Source organism: Manacus vitellinus, unplaced genomic scaffold, assembly GCF_001715985.3.
Source record: "Manacus vitellinus isolate BGI_N305 unplaced genomic scaffold, ASM171598v3 scaffold_25_pilon, whole genome shotgun sequence".
Taxonomy (NCBI): Eukaryota; Metazoa; Chordata; class Aves; order Passeriformes; family Pipridae; genus Manacus; species Manacus vitellinus.
Window position 1 is genome coordinate 1,452,788 of NW_021939882.1, and position 22,226 is coordinate 1,475,013.

The 22,226-nt window shown below is 45.5% G+C and overlaps 2 protein-coding genes across 3 annotated transcripts in view; one reads left to right on the forward strand and one right to left on the reverse strand.

Annotated features, from left to right (window-relative positions):
* Nucleotides 1-22,226, forward strand: part of CYFIP2 (cytoplasmic FMR1 interacting protein 2) — a 51,364-nt gene that overhangs the window by 24,558 nt on the left and 4,580 nt on the right. For both annotated transcript variants that reach the window (XM_008931812.3, XM_008931813.3), the window contains exons 19-30: nucleotides 484-560; nucleotides 1,424-1,532; nucleotides 1,866-1,985; nucleotides 2,638-2,837; nucleotides 3,302-3,389; nucleotides 11,695-11,838; nucleotides 12,671-12,761; nucleotides 13,442-13,572; nucleotides 16,646-16,718; nucleotides 17,221-17,315; nucleotides 21,271-21,509; nucleotides 21,960-22,107. In XM_008931812.3, the coding sequence (XP_008930060.1) occupies nucleotides 484-560; nucleotides 1,424-1,532; nucleotides 1,866-1,985; nucleotides 2,638-2,837; nucleotides 3,302-3,389; nucleotides 11,695-11,838; nucleotides 12,671-12,761; nucleotides 13,442-13,572; nucleotides 16,646-16,718; nucleotides 17,221-17,315; nucleotides 21,271-21,509; nucleotides 21,960-22,107 (1,515 nt within the window). The remainder of the gene's footprint in view (nucleotides 1-483; nucleotides 561-1,423; nucleotides 1,533-1,865; nucleotides 1,986-2,637; nucleotides 2,838-3,301; nucleotides 3,390-11,694; nucleotides 11,839-12,670; nucleotides 12,762-13,441; nucleotides 13,573-16,645; nucleotides 16,719-17,220; nucleotides 17,316-21,270; nucleotides 21,510-21,959; nucleotides 22,108-22,226) is intronic.
* Nucleotides 3,420-5,939, reverse strand: FNDC9 (fibronectin type III domain containing 9). Its single transcript, XM_029960248.1, has 2 exons — nucleotides 5,840-5,939; nucleotides 3,420-4,876 (listed from the first exon to the last, which is right to left on the reverse strand). The coding sequence occupies exon 2, from the start codon at nucleotides 4,867-4,869 to the stop codon at nucleotides 4,207-4,209; it is 663 nt and encodes a 220-aa protein (XP_029816108.1). The 5' UTR covers nucleotides 4,870-4,876; nucleotides 5,840-5,939; the 3' UTR covers nucleotides 3,420-4,206.

Here is a 22,226-nt window from a genome sequence, read left to right on the forward strand (position 1 = left end):
TCATTGTAGGCACCTTCCGAAAAAAATATCCTGTCAGACTGAGAAGTTTTCAAAAGATCAGCATTTCCAGAGACCTTACAGACTCTCCTGATTAAGAGCTTCAACTTAACTGTACCCATGGGGGACCATGGAAGCCAAAGGCAGTCAAACACTGGGGACATGGAAGAGTCTGTCTGATGTGCAGAGGGTTATGAAACATCAGAGGAAAATGAGAAATTCCCTGGGAGGGGAAGGATGATGGAGGGTAGGAGACCAGGACCTGTAAGAACATGAAGAAACTGTAAGACGGAAAATGTAACTGCAATTTTCTGCTTACCTTTAGCATGTGAAAACTGCAGTGTGTTTTTTAGGTAGTGTGACCTTCAATACATGCTTGTCTTAAATGAGAGATCTGTTTTGGGTTGTGTTGATCTAGCATGCATAGGAAGGAGCTGCTCTGTGCTGGTGACACCCTCACCAAGTCTTGTTTTTTTTCTCCCCCAGGTGAATTTGTGCTTTGATCAATTTGTGTACAAGCTGGCAGATCAGATCTTTGCCTATTATAAAGCAATGGCTGGCAGGTAGGAGAACCTGACTGCTGATGGTGACTGATGATATCGCTGCATCCAAATTGCTGCTAAACCAAAAGGTTCCCCTCAGGGAGCAGCCGCTGCAAGTAGACAATAACATAGATCATCCCTGTCCCACGGAGCTGGCTGTCCACGTCAGACCAGTAAATGGGAAAAATGAATTAACAGTGGCAAGGAGACACAGTTAAAAGTGAAAACATAACAATTGGCATCCTGAGTAGCTGTCTGAGTACAGTTTGTGAGAGCAGCAGAAAAGCAAATGGAGACAACATGTCCTTATTTGACTTCTGTTTGTGTACCAGGCAGAGGAGTGGAAGCCTCCCATCTCTACAAAGCAGGAATATGCATTTGTCCTCACCCTAGTAAAGCAGCAGGACTTGTTCTCCCTCGTGGGGAGATAGAACCTTTGTGACATTTCCTTCTTAGCAATTTAAAGAACATGGATGAACTCTAAACTTCTTCTCATGGCCCCAAAGGTGAACCAAGTCTTTTGTGTAACTTTGCAAGGAGTTTTGTCTCTAGGTCACATTTGGCCTTAGAGAAGGAGAGCAATCACCATCACCAACCAAATGTTCCCACAGCAGACTGGGGACCACCCCTGTACCTGGCACTAGTGATATCTTTCAGCACATTTTTTTATCTTTTTGAAGGTTTTAGCCATAAAACAGAAGCATGGCAGTCCCCAGATAACACCTGCTGCTCTGTGATTTAGGGGTGTAAGCAGAGGTATGAGCATGTGGAAATTTCTTGGCATTCAGAGCCAAGATTAAAAGGGCAAAAACAACTCTGGAAAGATCCACAGAGAAGCTGATAGTGTATGTTTCTATTTTCCTGACGCTACTTCTGTTTTTCAGTGTTTTATTGGACAAACGTTTCCGGGCTGAATGCAAGAATTATGGGGTGATCATCCCGTACCCACCATCCAACCGCTACGAAACGCTGCTCAAGCAGAGGCACGTCCAGGTACAGTGCAAGCAACAGACTCCAGTACCCATCACTCCTGGTCTATTATCCATTTGGTGACAGTGGGCATCCTGGTACTGGGCTCAATTGAGATTGGTTCTGGAATGAGAAGGGTGGGACCCTGTTTCTGACACACCACACTCAAGGCTTGGGGCCTGAGGGGAAAACGAGTTGTGCTCCACATTTCCCTCCTTCCCTCTTAAGTGGACTTTATGTTGCCATTTTCACATTTTAGCAGGCTTGGATGTTTGGTTTTAAGCTGTGTCCGTTAAAAAAGAAATAGAATACCTTTTCCCCATCTGTATATGATATGCAAATCTCTTCTTTTCCCAGTTGCTGGGTAGATCAATTGACCTGAACAGGCTCATTACCCAGCGCATCTCGGCAGCGATGTACAAATCGTTAGACCAGGCCATTAGCCGCTTTGAGAGCGAGGACCTGACATCCATAGTGGTAAGAACTGTTATTGACTGCGAGTATGAACAGAGAGAATAATACACTGCCATGGATACACAGTCAACTGTCTTCTGCTTTGAGTCTCCCTACAGTAGGTTTCAGGCAGCCATGTATCCTCCTTTATGCTGCTGAGACTCTACTGTTTCTATTTATGCAGCTTTAATTGCATTATTATCAGACTATTAAGTATCTGCATAAATCATAAGGTAACAGTCAGCAGTTAGACTTTGCAGAGCTCTAAGAGAGGCCTGTAACCTGACTGAAGGAAATCTTGACTTTAATTCCCCATTGGATGAAGGTAGCTGTGACATTGTTTGTGTGTGTACAGGATTTGCTATCTTTGATATGTTACAGGAGCATCAAAGTCAAGTAGTGTAAAATTATGTTTCCACCTTTGGAGGATTCTGGGGTGAAAACCAGCCAGTGCTCAGTGGGGAACAAATTAATTTTGCTTCCTGTAGATTCACAAGATATGGGACCAAGACCCCCTTGAGCAGAAGTGCAATTGGCCTTGGCCACTGAATTAAATTGATATCTTTAGTTCTGTGTGTGTATGTGGATATAAAACCATTCCCCTGGCAATTATATCAGCTGCTTCTGTTGTCATCTTGGTAATATGTTGCATTTGCTGCTGCTTTATGTGCTGCAGGAGCTGGAGTGGCTCTTGGAAATAAATCGCCTGACTCACAGGTTGCTGTGCAAGCACATGACCTTGGACAGCTTCGATGCCATGTTCCGGGAGGCCAATCACAACGTCTCCGCGCCCTATGGGCGCATCACCCTCCACGTCTTCTGGGAGCTCAACTTTGACTTCCTACCCAACTACTGCTACAATGGATCCACCAACAGGTGAGGAGGGAAAGCAAGGAAAGGGCCCCCTGGAAACCCTGCTTTTCTTTCTAGAATGTCAGACCTGCCATATAAAATTCATGTGCATTGTGGTGAGATTTCCACTCCCAGTGAGATGCAACAATTACTCTTAGAATGAAGCTGAAGCCCACCATCTCCAGTTGGCCTTGAAGATGATAGTAACAAAGTCAAGCAGCAGTGATTGCAAGTGGCTGAGGGTTGTTTGAGCTCTGGTAGCTGCTCAGATGTGGGTTTCTTGCCTGCCCCAAATAAGAAGAAACTTTGGTAGGTTACACTGATATTTTACACAGCCAGTAGATTGGGGCAGGAGTTTGCATTCCAGTTCATTTAGCTCAGGTGATGAATTCTAATTAGCCTTCAACTACAGGTCATCCCAGACCATACCATATCTGCTCCCAGTTAGCCAGGCTCTGACCACTTCCCATCTCCCGTGCCCACCACAGGTTTGTGAGGACAGCGATCCCATTCACGCAGGAGCCCCAGCGGGACAAGCCAGCCAATGTTCAGCCCTATTACCTCTATGGATCCAAGGTCAGTAAATGAGCCACTGCAACCAGAAGGGGTGGATGCTGGAAATATTTATTTATGAAGAAAGAAATGCAAGAACTAGTTCAATAACAGAATGGTGGGTGCAAATGTGCAGGGTCACACTGTTGTTTGAAACCAAAAGGCCATGCAAGAAGCAGATTCAGTGTGCTGTTGCTATTGCTTTCCCGTATTCTTCCCCGTAACACGCCCATGTTAAGAGATGCCAAGACAGCTCTGTGCTTGGTGTTGGCACTGAGACTGAGTCACATCCATCTAAATGCACAGAGAGGTGAGCACGTTGGTGCTCCAATGCAGTGTTCCTTCCCAAGGAAGGTACCATTTCAGGAATCTCATTTGTAGTTCAAAATAGGAATTACTAAAATACTTGAGTATGCAAATATAAACTACTTAATACTGACAAAAAGCTCTTTTCTCAGGGTGCAATGATTGTTTATACAGGCACTATGAGGGCTTGGGATGTGATACTAGTGGAGGATCACTCAAGTGTGAAACTACTCCAGTGGAGTTTATTTCTTGTGCACATTGATAGATGACTCTGAAGTGAACCTACCTTACTGATGCAGATGAACTAATGACACTACAGTCCGTCAAACCTGGCTGTTCCCACAGAGCTGACTTGGATTCTTTTTAAAAATTCTCAGCAAATGACAAAAATCTTTCTCCCTGCAACCAGTGTCTGTGCCTTGTGTTCTAGCCTGGGACAGACAGCTGCCTTGGATACACAGACAGTTCTCTTGGCAAGAGCTGGGAAAGAGAGGATGAACCAAACCTCTAAGTAGGATCTTGTTTTATTTTGCTCTCACTGAAGGCCATGCTGTGGCAAGATGGCCCTTTTATCATCGCTGTTTTTATAGGAAAAAAAGCAGTGAGGGGAGCTATATGGACTCTCCCTCATGAAACTGGAGCTCCTCATCAGCACAGTGGTCATGGGGACCTCCAGAAGCTCCTCCCTCAGTTCATCATTCAGTGGCTCCTCTGGTGAGCTGCTTCCTTCGACCACTTCTTCAGGGCTGGTGTCGGGATGCTTCAGCCTGGCAGCCTGGTGGCACCGTGCAGACCAGAACTGCAGGCAGCCGTAGGCCAGGAGGGCGAGGAAGCAGAGGAGCAGCAGGCTGCTCACCATCCACATGGAGGTGGTGGGTTCGTGCTTAGAGCCGCCGAAAACCAGGGGGATTTTGTCCAGAGTGTGGAAGGTGGTGCAGTGGTTGCTGGAGGGGTAAGAGTTTTTGCACGTGATGCAGAGGACGTAGATGGTGGATGGCGTGAGTCGGTGGAGGACGAGGGAGCTGAGAGGGTGAGGGACTCGCTCCTCCCGGTGGAAGTTCTGGCGTAAATAGCCGGCAAAGACGCTGTTCCAGTTGGGGCGGTACATGACGTGGTAGTAGTTCTCTGGACAGGGGTTGCTCATGGCCCAGGAGACCGTGGCACTGGTGTAAGTGATGTTGTGCACTTCGATGTTCATCGTGCCCCTGAAACCAGATGCAGGCAGAGGCTGAGTTTCCTGATTTGTGTACAGGCTCAAAAGCCACTGACATCAGTGAAGTCTTTCCACTGGGTTTACTGGCCCTTATATTGGATTCAGGACTATCCTGGCTCACTTAGGTTAGATGCTAGGTCTTGGATGGCTAAAATTACAAAAGATAAATCCTGCTGTTGCCCAGCCTACTATATCACCCTGCTTCATAACAACAGAAAAACCCCAGCTGGGGCATAGGGTATACTTTAGTTAGATTTTTAAAAAATCTCTTCTGTTTGTATATATCAGAAGCATTTCTTAGCTTTTTTATTTCCCATGAAATAGAAAGGATGCTTCAAATGTGATTAACATACAGTGATTGTTTAACTAGCTCCAACTTGCCTTGTTAAGCTGCCAATCAATAGATATTTTGATTTTACACCTATTTTTTTTTTAAAAAGCTTCATTATGGTTAATCCACTGGTTTAACTTGCTGCTGCATTTTCTGTACCTTACTTGTTGCTTAATAGAGTTTCTGTTCCTGCAGCATGTCACACTGTAATATCAGGATCTTAAATGTGACATCTGTAGGTTGGTGACATCTAAAATCAGTGCTTTTAGAGAAATACAAATATATGAAATACAAGAACAAAGCTCTCCCCCAGCAGTAACAAATTACTGTTTAGCAACAGCCACAAATCACTTGAGCACATCACTCCTTTAGATCCCCAAAGTGCTCCCTGAGCCCCGTTCATTCTCTCTCCCAACCAGCCAAGCGCTCGGAGCAGCAGCTGCATGCAATAGAGCTGGTTTATTTTTTTCCTTCTTCCTCTGTTCTTTAACAGTCCCTAACTTTCCTTTAATTCACTCAGAGAGCAGCTCATCTTAACAGCTGCTTTGTCCGTTCTCACATGAGGAGGTGAGCAGCACATGTGCCCATCGCTGAGCCCTCCCAGAGCCGCGGGCAGGCACTTACCTCCCTTACCTCCCGGCGGGTCCGCGGTGGCCGTCGGTGCTGGTGACAGAGCGGCCACTGGCAGGCAGTGCCTTCCCCTCTTCCCACCACTCTCCTCCCTCCTGCCTCTGCTGAATCCCTTCCCCACGCGCTGCCTTGTATTATACCCGTCTGGGGCTCCGTCATCTCTCACCATGGCAACCACTAAGAAAGGATGGGCAGGCATCTTCGAGTGATTTGGGTATGTTATCCTTAAAAGCTTCTGCCTGGGAGAAGTATGTGTTTCTGAGGCAGAAAAAAAAAAAGGCAGGTAGTTTTGTTTGCTGGTTTGTTTGGGGTTTCTTTTTTTCCCCAGCAAGACCATCACTGACCCCCAGCAGGGTCTGGGGTTACAGACACCTTGGCACAGGGATCCTGGTCTGTGGTACACATTGACTCAGGTCCTTAATTCTGTGATTTCTTGCACATTTAAACTACTGATTTAAGCCAAAGCCAGTGAGCAGATTTTGAACCCTTATGGTGCAGCAACATCCAATAGCTTTTTAATGTTTTCTAAACTGTGCGATGGGAGTAGGAATTGGGTTTTCAAAGACCTCGACCCCCTGATAACCTGTGTGGGATTAAAGACAGGCTCTTATTTGAATGTCCCTGACTTACAGACAACTTGGGGATGTCCCCTGTCAGTCTGGTGAGAGGGCAGGAGGGAGAGGTGATGCCAGTCCAAGTGGTGTTCAGGAGAGCAGCTCGAGTCTGTGGCCAGGAGGGGACAAATGTGTCACCAGGCCCGGTAAGGAGAGGCTCTGAACAAGTATCTCACTGCTCTCCAAAGCCAAAATATGCTCGAGAGGAACTTTCCCAGAAGTGTTGGTTCTGGGTCTGGAGTTACTCATGTCATTCCTGGAAAGGTGTTTGCAACTTTTCAAAGATCTTCTAGATACCAACAGTGATGAGGTAATGGAAACTGCATCAGGAGGGGCTATTACAGGCTGGGGAGTATGTGTGACCCTTGCTTTTGATTGACATTTCACAGTTCTGGATGTTTTTTCTTTCAAGATCTGTATTCCATTTTGTCTCTGTGAGAGCAGCTGAGCTGCATCTGCCAACGAGCTGAAAACTGGGAACAGAGATGAAAATAATTACGGGCAGGGATGGAAATGAAAGTGCTCCCAGGTGCTTCCTGCCTTTGGTTCAGTCCTGCTTACCAGAGCAGGGTGACAGGCACCTCTTAGCTGGCTCCATGCTGTGAGTAAATTACATCTTTGCCTGCAGGGAGAGAGCTGAGGATACAAATCCCAGCTTCAGAAAGGTAGATTACAGAAGGTGGTAGCATTTTCATGGGACAGCCACTTTCTTAAGGCATTTGGGTGGCTGAGTTTATCAGTGTTCGCAGCTGCTTTGAAAGTAAATTTCAGTTGTTCACAAATAAGATGCATTAGCAGGAAGAGGGGAAACCAAGGAGAATGGGAATAGCTGGATTAGCCAGCAAGGGGTCCTGCTGACCTTTCTGCACACCGTGATTGATACTGCTTGCTAAGGGAAGTGCAGCAAAGCTTTTAGTGATGTTGGGATTACCTGCTCCCAAAATCAGGGTTGCACCAGTGATGAACTTGAAATTCTCACTTCCCAGGGTGAGAAGATGCCAAAACCATGCCAGTGCCAGGATTGCTCCAGCACTGATATTTCCCATATCTGCAGGTGGACCCAGCTGTGGGCCTGCCTAGGACCTCTCACTCCTCATCATAGGATGCAAACCATGGGCATGCTCCAGTGGCCAGCAGAAACTGAGCCGTTATCTGTCATTCAGCCACTTATAAAACACAGCAGGTTGCGAAGTCTCCAACAAAGAAACTGCAAAATTACCATCAACCCACTATTTACTGCTCACTAACCACTTCTTCTCTCTGTAAATGCTTTAGATTGGGCTTCATTTATGTATTTTCATGAGTGCTTATGTTTTTCTTGGCACTGCTGGATGCAGGGTCGTGCCAGAATCACTGGACATCCCTTTTTCCCTTTCCCTGGTTGAATTTGCTCCCCTTTTTTTAAAAAGTGTGCAGGCAGATGGAACCTGTGCATCCTGCTGCTGCTTGTAAAAATAGTCACAGTATGTGAACAGGATGGAGCCACTCTATTTTCTGCTGCCATGTCTGCAACAACAGCCCAAAGGTGTAAAGGAGCTGTGGTTGCTGCAGGAGATCTTGGTGGTGGGGGCTGCTGATCCCTTCCAAGCGACCTCCCGGGCTGTGCTACCCAGCTTGTTGCAATCAATATCAGTGTATACAGTCCTGAAAATCAGTATTGGTATCACAGAATCATAAAATGGTTTGGGATGGAAGTCTGTAACCATGCCTGCTGCACTGTACATGTCCTGTCCATCCCAGGTAGAAAATATGTGGGTTTTTTGCATGAAAGTCTCAGCAACCAGCTGATAAAGCTGAATATGGTAAAAATTCAAGGGGACTGAAGGTTGCTTGTGGCAGGGGAAGGAACCAGGACATATTCAGGCCATTTGACTAGAGACTCTCCTCTGGCAATTCTGGTCAGAATTGTTTTTCACTTTCTAAGACACCATCTCAGCTGTTGCACTGCAGTTAGTTTGGCTGGGAGCCCTGACTAGTCCTGGGCTGTGTGCAAGTCCTTTTTTGTCTCTATATCCCTCTTTCATTAGCTCTTCATTTTTCCAAGGGAATTCTGGAACAGTTAGTACTGTTTATTATCTCTCTCTGATCTATTTTATCAGCTAAAACTCACCCTGCCTTTTCTCAGGTGAGCTCAGACAGGTCTGGGTAATGGCCAACAACAAGCTCAAAGATTTGGAAATATAACTGGGTTTTGATTTGCTTCATCTGCTACTAAATCCGCTCCAGAGCATCCTTAGTAACCTCCTGAGCTTGCAAAGCAATGCGTGGGCCTTCCCCACATGCTCACAATTACAGATGACTGTCCCTGAGACCTGGATGCAGGGTGGGATACCTGGGCTCTGCAGGACACTGCACTCCCGGCCTCCCATCCCCAGAACCTGCCCCTTTGGCCCCAAACCAAAGTTGGGACAAACCTCCCCAGGGGGTCTTCAGCAGCTGCTGCTCCAAGGGGAGGGTGGGATCAGGGATTTGCTTTGGCTCTCCAAGGGGTTGGAAACAGCGGCCCAGCACGAGGGAGTGAGCTGTGCCATGTACCTTCAGCTGTTTTCTCTTAAAATACCCACTGGTGTCATTTTTTACATCCTACAGTCTTTACCCCAAGCTGTGTATCTCACCCTTAAATGGAGTTATATTTTTAATTGCTGGCAGAGTATTATTATTAGATGCAAGCCTGCTGTTAGTGCACTGTGTGGCTCTGCAGAGAGCTCGATGAACCTCCCTCGTTTTGCAGACAGGCAGGGATGAATCATCCTGCTCATCTGCAGCCAATGCACGTCCTAAAATGTGTCTTCTCCCAATCGGGCTAATTGCTGAGACCCCCCACTTGAGGGAAAAGCCTGGATGAGAGCTGCTCTCCAGCCCCATTATCCCACTGAGAGGGAAGAAGTGCTGCAAGGTGGGCAGCTGTGCAGCAGCACTGGCCACTCGCTGCCGTGTAGCAAAACATCAGCCCCATTATGGGGAAAACCTGACCAGTTGCACTACAACTGGGTACTGGTGGTGGTAGCCCATCTCAGGGGACCAAGGCTCGTGCACAGACAGAAGTCCTGTCTGCTGGCCATGGAGTAGCAAAGAGACTTCCAGAAATGAGTGTGGATTCATGAGCCCACTGAAATGGGGTTATTTTGTTCCCCTCTAGCCCTGGTGTGCTAAGCCTGGGGAATAACAGGCTAAAGGAACCTACAGGGAGACAGGGAAGGAAGGTGCAAGGAGCCATCTCGGGGCCACCTGGATCACTCCTGCAGGACAGCACTTTGTGGGGACACCTGGAGCAGGGACGGTGCCTTGCAAAAGCCAAAACAACACAGGCTGTGGCAGTATGGCTGGGCTGGGGCCCTGTTGCACTGACTTCCCTCTGGAATGGTGGTGTTGGCCATTTGGCAAATATTCCAGGCTGGGTGTTACCCGGTGTTTAAACAGACACACTTTTCAAAACATAAACCACTGCTGTTCTTCAGATGTATCAGGGTGTGTAACTAGTGGCTTTGGTTCTGTCTCTACCAAACAGGTTTTTAAAGACTTGGTTATCTGAGAATGCAGACAGAAGACTAAGTAGGATGCTCAAATGCCATTCTCTGAACTGGAGTTGGCATCCAAGGAGTTTTGAAAGTAGGCTTCTGTCTGCCTAAATAATTGTTAAACTCTGGCTCATGCCTCATTCAGGGCCCTTTTTTTTTAGTTTTAATGGGAGAGAAAGTTCATGCTCGTTGTGAATGAGCCTCCAAGGTAGCCTTTCTGTACTTAATAGTATTAAAGGGCTATTTTCACCTACCAGGAACAGGAGGAGAAATTATATTTCATGGAAAATAGAGGACTTTCTAAATGTGCTTATTTCTGCTTGTTCAGAGAGCACCAACGAATTACAGCAGGCAACGAGCTGCTGGACCAGAGCAATGGAGCTGTAACAAAATGAGGGACAATTAATTGATTAAAGCATCTGACAAGTCTATGAAAGTGTGGTCAGTACCTCGGTCTGCTGAATTCTGTAGCTGAGAGCAAAAGAAAACGCTTTTCCAATTCCTAGCAAATGACTTCACTTTATAACTCATTAGTAGCTCAGATGAGGTGTTAAAAGTAAGTCTTGCGGAAGTGAGTCAGAATTGGAGGACAACTGGAGCCTTCAGCCACTGTATTGCTGCAGTGGTGAAGCACAGACAATAGTTTGCTCTGTTCTGCTACTTCAGCCTTTGCTCTCTTTCACCCAAACCTCCTCAGTGCCTTGATCCTGGCACTCCCTTTGCTCTGTTACTGGCAGGGCAGGGGATCCCTATAGAGTGGAGTCCAAAATATCCACAGGGATACATTTTGTTTTCTTACCTTTGTTTGAGAAAGATCTTTTGGTTAAGCATGAGCCAGGGTTTATCTGTGTTTTGCTGGAAGGGGCACTACATGCAAGAATCTTTTCAATAATTGCATTTTTGCTGCTCACTGAGGCTGTAGTTGGAGATGTCATTGAGGGACATGGAGGGAGAGTTCCCCCTACTTCTGTTTCACTCACACCAAATGGATCCTGTAAATGTTCCAGTGATAAAACACTACAGCAATTTCCACATTTCCAAGATGACACTGATAGAGTACATTCCTGGAAATCACTTTCTGTTCTCTTCTGCTAAAAACTTTCGGGAGCCAGTGCCCTGGGTACTATTCTCCCTAGACTAGGGTCAGATTCTTACCCTTGTCACAGACCCGTGGGGATGTCTGTTAAGTAGAGGCTGATGTAGAGTTTTCCGGATGCAAAAATGCTCTTCTCTGTGTCTCTTCCAGCTGCCCTTGAACTCGGTGGCTGCAGTTCCTGCTTTTCTTAATAAGCCTCATTTAAAGCAAGTGCCCATAGGGAACAAAATCTGTCTGCTTAAATGTATATAAAGGTTTTCATTTTAGTAGAGAAGAATTTGGTTTTGAAGAGGCAAAGGGCGACTGAACTGAAATACTTGATTGGGAATGTATGGGAGAGTAAATTACCTTGGAAATGAAAGTGCTGTTGCTACACAGTAGGATAATAAACCTTGTGACATAACAATGTGTTGAGATTAGAATATATCTGACTACACAGAAGAAAAGCAATCTCCTTTTTGCCCCAAGAAGTAGAAATGGGAATTGTCACGGGTTTTATTATTTCTCCTTCTCTTTCTTATTTTTATTTGAAGTGATGGAACATAATACTGTGATAAGAGGATTACTTACAGGTCTGGTTGATGCTGCTGTCTAACTGTCACTGTGCTTCTAATTTCTCAGCCTCTCAACATTGCCTATAGTCACATCTACAGCTCCTACCGCAATTTCGTGGGGCCACCTCATTTCAAGACAATCTGCCGCCTTCTTGGCTACCAGGGCATCGCGGTGGTCATGGAAGAGCTGCTGAAGATCGTCAAGAGCCTGGTAATTCTGAGCCTGACCCTGGTGATGGAGAAACCCCAAAGCCTTGACAGGTCCAGGCAGGACAGTCGGCGTGGGCTTTGGGCTCGGGGTGTTCACATCTGGGCACCGTCATGTCCCTTGATCCACAGTGAAACATTTTTGTCTGATTTTCACCGTTGCTGAGGAATCCCACTGATTCCTGGGGGATGATGGAGTGTTTCCACCAGGATCAGACAGCATTCAGCACAAAGATTTTACATTTGACTAAACAGAGTTTAGTCCATAATCCCAGATAATGTATCTACAGGATGCAGGTGTGTAACTGCAAATGTCAGCAAGTGCTTTAAACTAAGAAATGTGCTTTGCTCTAATCCATATTAGTGCAAAACATCAGTTCTGCAGAAACGTGTTCTACATGAATGTAAATTCTTTATTAAAATCTGAGTATCCAGTGTTATTCCTCAGGTGGAAGGAGCATTTCCTGTGCTGGGGAAGGACTCCTTTGGAAGCTCTGGTAAAATGCTTTTTGGTTTAGAAGCACAAGTCCAGCTGGACTGAAGACTGAGCCTTGTTTGAATTTCAGCTGCAAACAGTGCAAACACAGCAAGCTGTATTTTGAATTCGAAAATCCACGCAGCTGTGATTTATTCTTTGTGAGGAAGCTATAAAAGCTCTCTGACTCCATACACTTGGGCTGAATTTTATATTTGAGCGAAATCCAAATTAAGCAAGTCTTTCTTGGACTCCTGCTGAAGTTTCATCCTGTGCTGTCAGATGTGGACCCAACCTCAACCAGCCTCTTTCAAAACCAATGCCAGGAGAGCCTATTTAACTTCTCTTTTTTCTCCAACAGCTCCAAGGCACCATCCTGCAGTATGTGAAGACTCTGATCGAAGTAATGCCCAAGATATGCCGTTTGCCAAGACATGAATATGGCTCTCCAGGTGGGTGCTGTAGAGGGATGCTTGAGCAAGAGCTCACCAACGTCTTGGTGCAGTGTTTACTTAGGCCCACACTAATAGTTAAACCATGCTGGGCACGTGACATGCCAGTGCCACGTGCAGCCAGGCTTGCTGGGACACTTTCAGCTGCTTTGCCATTGACTCTGGAACGTGTATAGGAAACTTCTCCAGGAAAACTCCTGTTGTAAATTTCCTTTTGAACACACAGATAAGGGAATGTCTTCTGGTAGCTTCTGTTTTGTTTTCAGGATTCTGTAAGCTTTTGTTATTGTTTATAATTATATGTTTTTGTTATATTGTTTATTATTGATATCTTTCAAATGCTCTATTCAGCTGGTGCAAAGACTTTTGCAGCATGTCTGCAGTCAGAAACTCTGGCTGGTATTACGTGAGCCAGCACCACGTCATCCATTAGTCTCGAACCTCTTTTTTCCTCTGATGTGGAAATCCAAGGAATTCATATGACTTACTTCCTATTTTCTAAGGGTTACTGAAAGCAGGATAAGACACTGCATCTTAGTTCTTTCCAATGGCAGTCTCTGTGTATCCTTTGCAGCTTGCAATTTGTGACTAAAGAAATATCAGGCACTGATTGTCTTTTTACCCAAGCTAACAGAGGATGATTCTGCTCTCTTCCTGACTGTCCTTCCTTGTCTTTCAAGGAATCCTGGAGTTTTTCCATCATCAGCTGAAGGATATCATTGAGTATGCAGAGCTGAAGACTGATGTGTTCCAGAGCCTCAGAGAAGTGGGCAATGCCATTCTCTTCTGCCTCCTTATCGAGCAGGCTTTGGTAAGGCAAAACCCCCTGCACCAACACATCATACTTGAGATTTCCAGCTCAAGAGTATAAGTGGAAGTGGGTTCTCCAACAGAAGAGTTTGGGAAATGTTACTTTCCAGCTTCTTGTGTTTTCAAGGTCTCTCTGGGGCTGTATTATTGGAGTCTTTGGGCATGTCCATGGGGATGGTGTGTACTGGCACTTGGTCATGCCTCTGGGATTGCTGAAGGTGAATCTGAATACTGGAAGATCTAGATTTAATTTTTGGACCCAAAGCTACCCCTTGTTCATCCTTCTCAGAAATAAAACCAACTGGAGTTTATTTCTAGATTGTAAGCTCTCTGGGGCAGGGATCAATACTTTTTTATACACGTGTTTTGTACAGTGAGATGTAGATTTGAGCCCTTTGCTCTTTTAGGGTGCTAGTGCAATGAAAACAACCTGATTGATTCTAATGGTGATATGGATAAAGCAATTCAACAGGAAGGAAATCTGAGAAGAGCTGATGATATATTTCCTATGACATCCTCACTGAAAATAGCTGGAATGACAACTCTGTATTGCCCCCTGTCACAGGTGTTTTGCATGTGCAGAAGTCTCTCAGCTCATGTGATGCCCTTTCTAGTGTGGGGCAAAGGCTGTGGCTGAGTGCCACTCATCTTCCTACCGTCTAGCTTTTCACACGTAAATTTACTTTGTGATGAATTTATCTCATAGTTTGGCCTAGAGCCAACTGGGGAGTGTTCAATGACACAATTTTACATGAAATATGCATATTTTATGTAATAATGGTTTTGGCAGGGTTATTTCAGATAGATAGACTTCCCTAGCATAAGATGGGATTCCAAGCAAAGCCAGAAAGTTCAGAGCAAAACCAGAAGGAAATTCAATGATTCCAAGTTTTATCCAGCAATAAAGCACAGGAAAAACTGAAAGTCTCTGCATGTACTCAAAATATATATATTTCTGCCCTTGCATTTTAACTCCAGATCAAGAGACTTTAGTTCCTGATGGGGTGTATCAAACACTTTCAGTGAGCAGTGACTGCTGAAGATTAAGAAAACTAGAGAGATGTATATTACTCAGCAGCTTGGCTTTTATAGAATGACCAGAGTTGCCAACTATATTCTGGCAGTTTCTATTTCTTTTGTGGCTTGGTCAGTGCTTTCTGCTGTTCTCAGTGTTGGGTTTTATGCTGGATGTACTGCACTTGCCTTTTCTGTCCCATCTTTAAATGGAGACTTAAGGGACACGTTTCTTTTAGAAATCCTTCATTTCAATGAAACAATGTTCCTTCAGTCCCAGGAACTGTACATCAGCACTGTAATGGCATTTTAGAATAGCAGAAAATAAAGCAAAGATGGTGGGAATTTAGGGATCTCTTTAGGAAGATTGCCCATCCAAGTCCACATCTGCCCACTTTCTGTGCCAAAAAAAGTCTCTCCCTTTCTGATTCCCTGTTTTTCCCCACAGAAGTAGATTCAGAATATAAAGCCATTTTGCACGCAGCTGCACTGGTTCCCACTTTCTGGAAGGTGTCAGATTCATAGAGCCATCACAGAACAAAATTTTCCCTCTAATGGAGTTCTTGTGCAGCAGGAGGAATTGCTTTTATGGTGCAGTTACCTTCAGAGCTGTCTGAGTGATCTAAGCCTGGTGGTATTTGCTGGCAAAAATTGCTCTAGTGCAGATGCTCAGTCTGTCCCATTTTACCTCTTTTTATTGTTTAAGTCTGAAGAATGAGGGGTTGCTTGGGACTAAATTTCGAGGCAGAATTTGTACTCTCAGTTAATGGGCCTTGGGGGAAGAGGTCTATTAATAGCATGACTAATTTTGGGACAGATATCAGATGAATGCAGGCTACAAATGGTGAAAATACTCTCTTTATCAGATGGAAACAGCAGTGGAAGAACATTCATCTAGGAATGAATAGCCTTTTACAAACAAAACAACTAAGGTGATAGGCCCACTCTGTTAGCACCAGCATCTCTCTGCCCTTGGAGGGACCCCAGACTGTTCCTGTCCCTCCAGCACTGTGTCACAAACTGCACTCCCACAAACTTGCTCTCATCCCGGCATCCATGCGCCAGTACAGCCTCCTGCAGCTCCATGCTACACTGTCCTCTTGGCTGGAAGGTGGGGAATCCCACCCTGCATCCCGAACAGACCCAGCCGAGTCATTCCATCTGGCCCCCAGATATCTTTTGCTGCGCTGTCATGATCTGCTTTCGAGTGTGTCTACATCTCTACAATAAGCTCAGAACTGGAAGCATGTCCTAGGACTAGGCTTTTGTAGGAGCAGGCTGATGCCTTGTCGTGACGCGGTGCCTCTGTGTTAAACAGCTTTGGTTTCCTTGCTGCTGTTTCCCATTGCAGACTCGTATACAATGTACTGTCAGCCATCGCTCCTCAGTCTCCACCTGCCTATTTCTAGGTTTCTCCTCCTTGTGCATCTGTGTTTGGGATTATTTTTTCTCAAGTGCATTGGCATGCATCCCCTCAGGTGGCATCTCATGATGTTATTCCTCTCTGGACTTCTGTTTTATTCTCCCTGGTGCCTGCACCACTGGGATTCTGATAGCCCTGGCTGAGAACACCATACGAAGAAACAAATCATTTCAGACCAATGTGTGATGTACCTATTTGCAGTAGAGCCACACATCGCTATATTTTACATGTACACTTCCTAAAATAACTAAGCCAAAGGGTAATTTCCACCTGGGCACTCTCTGTAAGAACAGACAGCAGGAATTCATCAGGGTAAGATGAAACTGAAACCTCTGTGTTCTTTATCCCCTCCTTGCAGTGCTAGTAAATAGGACAGAAAATAAATATAAAGGTCTGGCCTGGTACAGGCAGGAAGTAACTTATTCGTGTAGGGGAAACTTCCTGTCTTAAGTTGAGGTATTTCTTCCAGTTTTAGTTCATTTAGGTTCAAACTGTTGGAGTTGCTACTGAGCTGGGTTGGATTTGAAGAGGTGCTGTAGGCATGAACTGTTGTAGTGTTGCCCAGGTCCCTGAGCCATTCACGAATCCCCTGTAGGTATTTTTTAACTTACTTTATCTTTCTTTCTTCCTGCCTCAGTCCCAGGAAGAAGTTTGTGATTTGCTGCATGCTGCTCCCTTCCAAAATATTTTGCCCAGGGTCTACATCAAAGGTAAGAAGCTGAGAGGGAAGCAGTGGGCAGACTCAGAGGTCTCTGCCCAGAAGCTGGTTCTCTCCCATTTCTGCTGAGGATTAGTTCTAGCCCTGTTTCCCCCTCCAAACAGATAAGTGGAATACAGCCAAACGTCAGGTGCAAACAAAAGCCAAGGGTGCATTTCCTGTAGCCTGAAACCTCAGTCAGTTTGGGGGTTCCCTTCAGGTTTTAAAGCCATTTCACAGCCTCTTTGGAGAATGACAGCATGAAATGTCCATCCCAGCAGGAGCGATCGGTAGCAGGGACATGCTTTTGGACATGTGTGATAAAGCTGCTGCTGAGACTGCAATCGCACATCCCTCCCTTCTCTGCATCACTGGTGCCCTCATTGCTGTCGGTTTGGCTCCCTGATCCACAGTCCCCTTGGATGGTTGCTGGGGGGCAGCTCTGAGCAAACTCGGCGGAAATTGCGGGTCTCCACTTCCTCCTCTCATTTCACTGTTTGCTGCTCGCTTGACAGAAGGAGAACGCTTGGAGGTGCGCATGAAGCGTCTCGAAGCCAAGTATGCCCCACTTCACCTGGTTCCCTTAATAGAGAGGCTGGGCACTCCGCAGGTAAGGATTTCATTGAAAGGGATGGCTGTTGAAAACTCGTAGCAGTCCCCGGACGGCCTGTTTGGCCTTGGGACAGTGATCCTTTTTTTTTTTTTTTCATTGATTTATTTTTTTTTCTGCAAAACATCAATTGGACAAGCAAATCAGAATCCTTGCCCTAGCAGACACCCTGAAGGGAAATCTGTGAGTGGGTCCAGTGATGATGTGCTTCTGCCTCTGGTCAGGAGACCTGGCAGGGAGCTGTAAGGCAAGTGTGCTAGAAGCCGGTTCTGAATCAGAACAACTCTGAAAAACTCTCCTTCTCCATTTTAAAAAGATGGAGAATTGCTGGAGTGGTTTGAGGGGAAACTTTGCAGAGCTATCCCTAACTTAATCAATTGCCATCACTTTTGGGGTTCTCATTTTAGGGCTGCAGCTTGGTCTATTTTAAGTTCATCCCTGTCAAGGAATACATCTGAGAATGGTTTCCCTCCTAGCACATGCTTAGAGCTTTAGCACATGCTTAAAATTATGGCTCCATTAAAGTATCTTCTTGACGTAGGTCTCAGCTTGGGAAAGATCCCTTGTGCAGAAACTGAGTATGGTTTAAAATACATCCATGGACTGGTCAATGTAATGGGCAAAATTTGAGCTCCACTGACAGTAATAATCAAACTTCCAGTGCCCACTTAATGGGGTTGATGGGGTAGAAAACATTCAAAGTATCAAATAAATCAACACCTTTTTCTGTAATGTACTGCTGAGGGAACGGAATGAACACTCAGCTGTATGAGGTGACAGATCTATGGCAGGCAGAAAGTTGTTGATTTTTTTCTCTTGGTTTTTTTTTTTTCTGATGAATGAAGGACATTTTGAACTTCATTGGAAATCATCTGAAACAAAGAAATTGGCTGGATAACTGAGGGCTTTGTCTTACTTTGTAGACACTTCCTTTTAAAGGAGACACTCGAGAAAAAGAATTCACCTCTGTGTTTTTGTGTGTTTGTGTTGGTCTTTCTATCTTTCCTTCTTTCCATGCAAAATCATCATTGAAATCTGCTATTAGAGTCACTCGTTGCTTATCCCTGCCATAGTTATAACAGTGATGAAAACAAAAGGTACTTCATGTCCAACTAAAATATAATATTTCTGTAAACTGTTCCCATATTCATCACACAGGTACAGTTGGGTACCAGATTTTTTTTTTTGAGCTCAAATGTAAATGAACACAAGAATCACTTTCTATAGGTGCCTCCATAGCTTCTAAGCTTGCTCCTTATGCAGTTTTGGACATGCATTTTGGAAATGCAGTTTTGGACACAGGCCATATGGGATATTTCCTGCAGAATGCATAAATACCTTTTAGCAGTTGTTCAGAATCTGAGTAGACGATGCCTTCTAGATGCCTCTCCCAAAAGGTGGCCCTCTGCATTTCATAGAATTCTGTGCTGTGAAGGGGCTGAGCCAGAATTAGTGGGGATGTATCAGTCTTTGCAGGTTTTGGGTAGGGTTCTGGCAAGCTTACCAGTTAAAGGTCTGTAAAAGAGGTTCAAAAACTGGAAAATCAAAACTGGAAAATCATTCCTGTGCAATGGCAGGAAAACTGTCAGTGATTGTTGTAAATAATTACTTTAAATTGGGAATCCAGAAGCAGCTGTTTGATGGGTCATTCATAAAGAACCAGGGGCATCAAAGTGGTTCATTAAAGGAATCCTCTCCCTTTTAATACTGACCATAGGAGTATTTAGTAAGGGATTTTCAAATCCTTGCTTGGTCAGTCTGTTTTTTTCACTGGAAGTAACAGAAGCCTTTCCTTCTGAAGACAGAGGGAATAGTTGAGCCAGCACAGTGGCATCCTTTGACAGTTTATCTTGAGACTATCCTTCCTCTCCTGATCTTAGAAATCAGTGGGACCCCAGACTGTGAGGCAGCTCTGGCCACAAGGTCAACAGCTCTCCAGCTGCCTTCCCCATGTTAGATATCTCTCCAAGGATGGTAGTCCTGTATCAAAGACTGGTCTTACTGTGATGAATTTTAGAACCAAATTCTGTCTGTGAATGTGCACAGCTGATGGCACTACTGCATTGTAAGCCATATGCCTCCCTTTCTAAATTAAGACTTCTTCAGAAACAGTGTACTAAGATCACTGGAGAAGTTTGTTTTCCAAAGTACCACTTTTATCACTGTATCTTAGCAAACAGTAATGCTAACACCTAATTTACATTTGAAATGGCTCTACTTCTATTGTGTCCTCATTTTGCCATGATAGACTGGTGTCTGCAGATCTGTACCCATAAGAGCCTGGAGCGGGTGAAGACAGGGAAAGTGTACAGCATTTAGCTATCAAAAAGCTGGATAAAATAAATCTTTACTTGCTAAGCAAACACATGCAGGTGTGTGCCATGGAACTGGTGATATTATTCCTGAGTTTAACAGGTTTAGGGATCTCAGACCCAATCTGGCCTCTGCAGACCAATACAGCTTTCCCATGATATTTGCTATTAGTTGAACATTAACTGAGCTGAGGTTCCCAGAACATCCTTGAAATTGTGACACAAACAAGAATTATCATGCTTCTGCTTTCAAGAACCACCAAACTAAAAATGCTTTAGGTTACTTCCAGCATAAACTAATAGTCAGGAAGGGGGGTGTGCAGGCACACTCATAAATTTTCCATAGTGGAATGAAGCTGACCCGAGTAAACGGAGCATAATTCATGTTCTTAACGTCTGGCCAGGACATGTCCCTGCCCTTTGTCCCAGCTGCTCTGAGTCCCCATCGTGACTCTGATTGGGATAATATTTTCATAGGCATTACAGGGATAGCTGGAAATGGAGCAAATACTTAAAAACTAATTAAGGCTCCAGGAAGTCCTGTAGGACACGCGGGGTCTCAGGAAGTGTCACGCTTGCTCTGCATCTCTGCCAAAGTGGTGAGAGGGGTAAAAGGCTCTGCCTGTGGGGCCGGGGCAGCCTCTCATCTACCAGGGTGAGCACGGCAGAGCTGGAGCCTCCCACAGGCACAGCTCTGACAGCACTCAGCTCCCATTTCCCATGTTATTGTTGGCAGCTCTGCAAACAGAAGTCAGTCATGCTTTGGAACAGCAATAAATAGGGCAGCAAGTGACCCCCATGCTTGCACCACAGCTCCAGTCAGTGAGCTCAGGGGGGTCACTGCTCCCAGGGGCTGGCAGCCCCTGCTTGCTTTTTTAAAATCCCCATTTTTTTTCCTGCAGGAGCAATGGGGATGAAACGAAGTTGATTCTCTTTTCATTTTCCTTTAGTGTAAAAACCAAAATAACTCCATCCAGTGGAGCCATTCCAGATTTGTATATTTAAATCTGAGCAGGAATGTCACAGAAATTGTCCATACATGTGAAGCTTCCACATCTGGAAAAAGTGTTATTTGACTTTCTTATAAACCACAGGTTTTCCAGTATTAAGGTTCCAGTGGCTTCTCATCTTGCTCAGAGCTTTTTAACCTTAACTACAAAAGAAATCAAGTAAGCCCTGGGCCATCTACATTTTAAAGAGATGATGGCAATGTCCTGGGAAGCAAAATGTCCCTGTTCTCTCCTGTTTTATTTTCATAATCTGCAGAAATGGCGACATGAAACCCAGCAATACTGAGTAGCACTAACAGAACAGAACAACATGCTAGCAGAATTAAGGATCAGTATTTCTGATCAGAGCTTTGCCTTCACTTTTCGTTTTCTGATGTACATAGTTATTCCAAAAGATACTGAGGTTGGTAAAATATAACTGAGCACAATATGAAGTCTCCTTCTGTTTGAGGGTTGAGTATTCTCTGGTGGGAAGTGCCATGGGAGCAGCCATCAGAGGTAAGGTTGGACCTTCCATGGGGTCTGTGTTAACTTTGAAAGAGCCGGGGAGAGACCAGGAAGTGTTAAGTCCCGCGAGGGTGTCTGTCTGTGCCACATCATCACTTCTGCTCCTTTGGTTGTCCTCCTCCCCAGCAAATAGCCATCGCCCGGGAGGGTGACCTGCTGACCAAGGAGCGGCTGTGCTGCGGGCTGTCCATGTTCGAGGTGATCCTGACGCGGATCCGGAGCTACCTGCAGGACCCCATCTGGCGCGGGCCGCCCCCGACCAACGGGGTCATGCACGTGGATGAGTGTGTGGAGTTCCACCGGCTCTGGAGCGCCATGCAGTTCGTGTACTGCATCCCCGTGGGCACCAACGAGTTCACTGCAGAGTGAGTGTCCAGGGGCCGGCAGGCCTCCGAGGTGGCCTCAGCTGCAGGGACAGCCTCGGCCACTGTGGAGGTAGAGGGGGAACGTGGGTCCTTGATGTTGCTGTGCATGGATGTAAACTGATGCTCAGAAGGCTTTCTATCAGAACAGCTGGAGAAAAGAGCAAGGTAAAGGAACGTGCCCAAAGGAGGTGGGTAGATGGGCCAACAACCCAAGACTAGGTCCTCACCCATCTCACCCTGTGATTCACCCTGCACAGCCTGGCCTGAGTGTAATTCTGCATATCTCCTTCTGAGTTCCGTTTCTCTTGGTGTACACCCACTTTCTAGGAGCAGGACTGAACCTGATTTCCCTAGGAATTCACCAAAGAAAGTTCCTGGTGCCATGGTGCTTCTCTTGCCTGACTCTATCCTGTTATCTCTCCCCACCCCATCCCCCTGTCCTCCTTCCAGGCAGTGCTTTGGAGATGGTCTGAACTGGGCAGGTTGCTCTATTATTGTTCTCCTTGGACAGCAACGGCGCTTTGACCTCTTTGACTTCTGCTACCACCTGCTGAAGGTGCAGAGGCAGGATGGGAAGGATGAAATCATAAAAAACGTGGTAAGTTGAAGGGTGAGGTCCCAAAGGACCTGAACTAACACACTCCTCTGTTTTCTATCTTGCTTTGTCCAAACTCATCAATTACAACAATGCCCAGTGTTAACTTTATTAAACTGGAC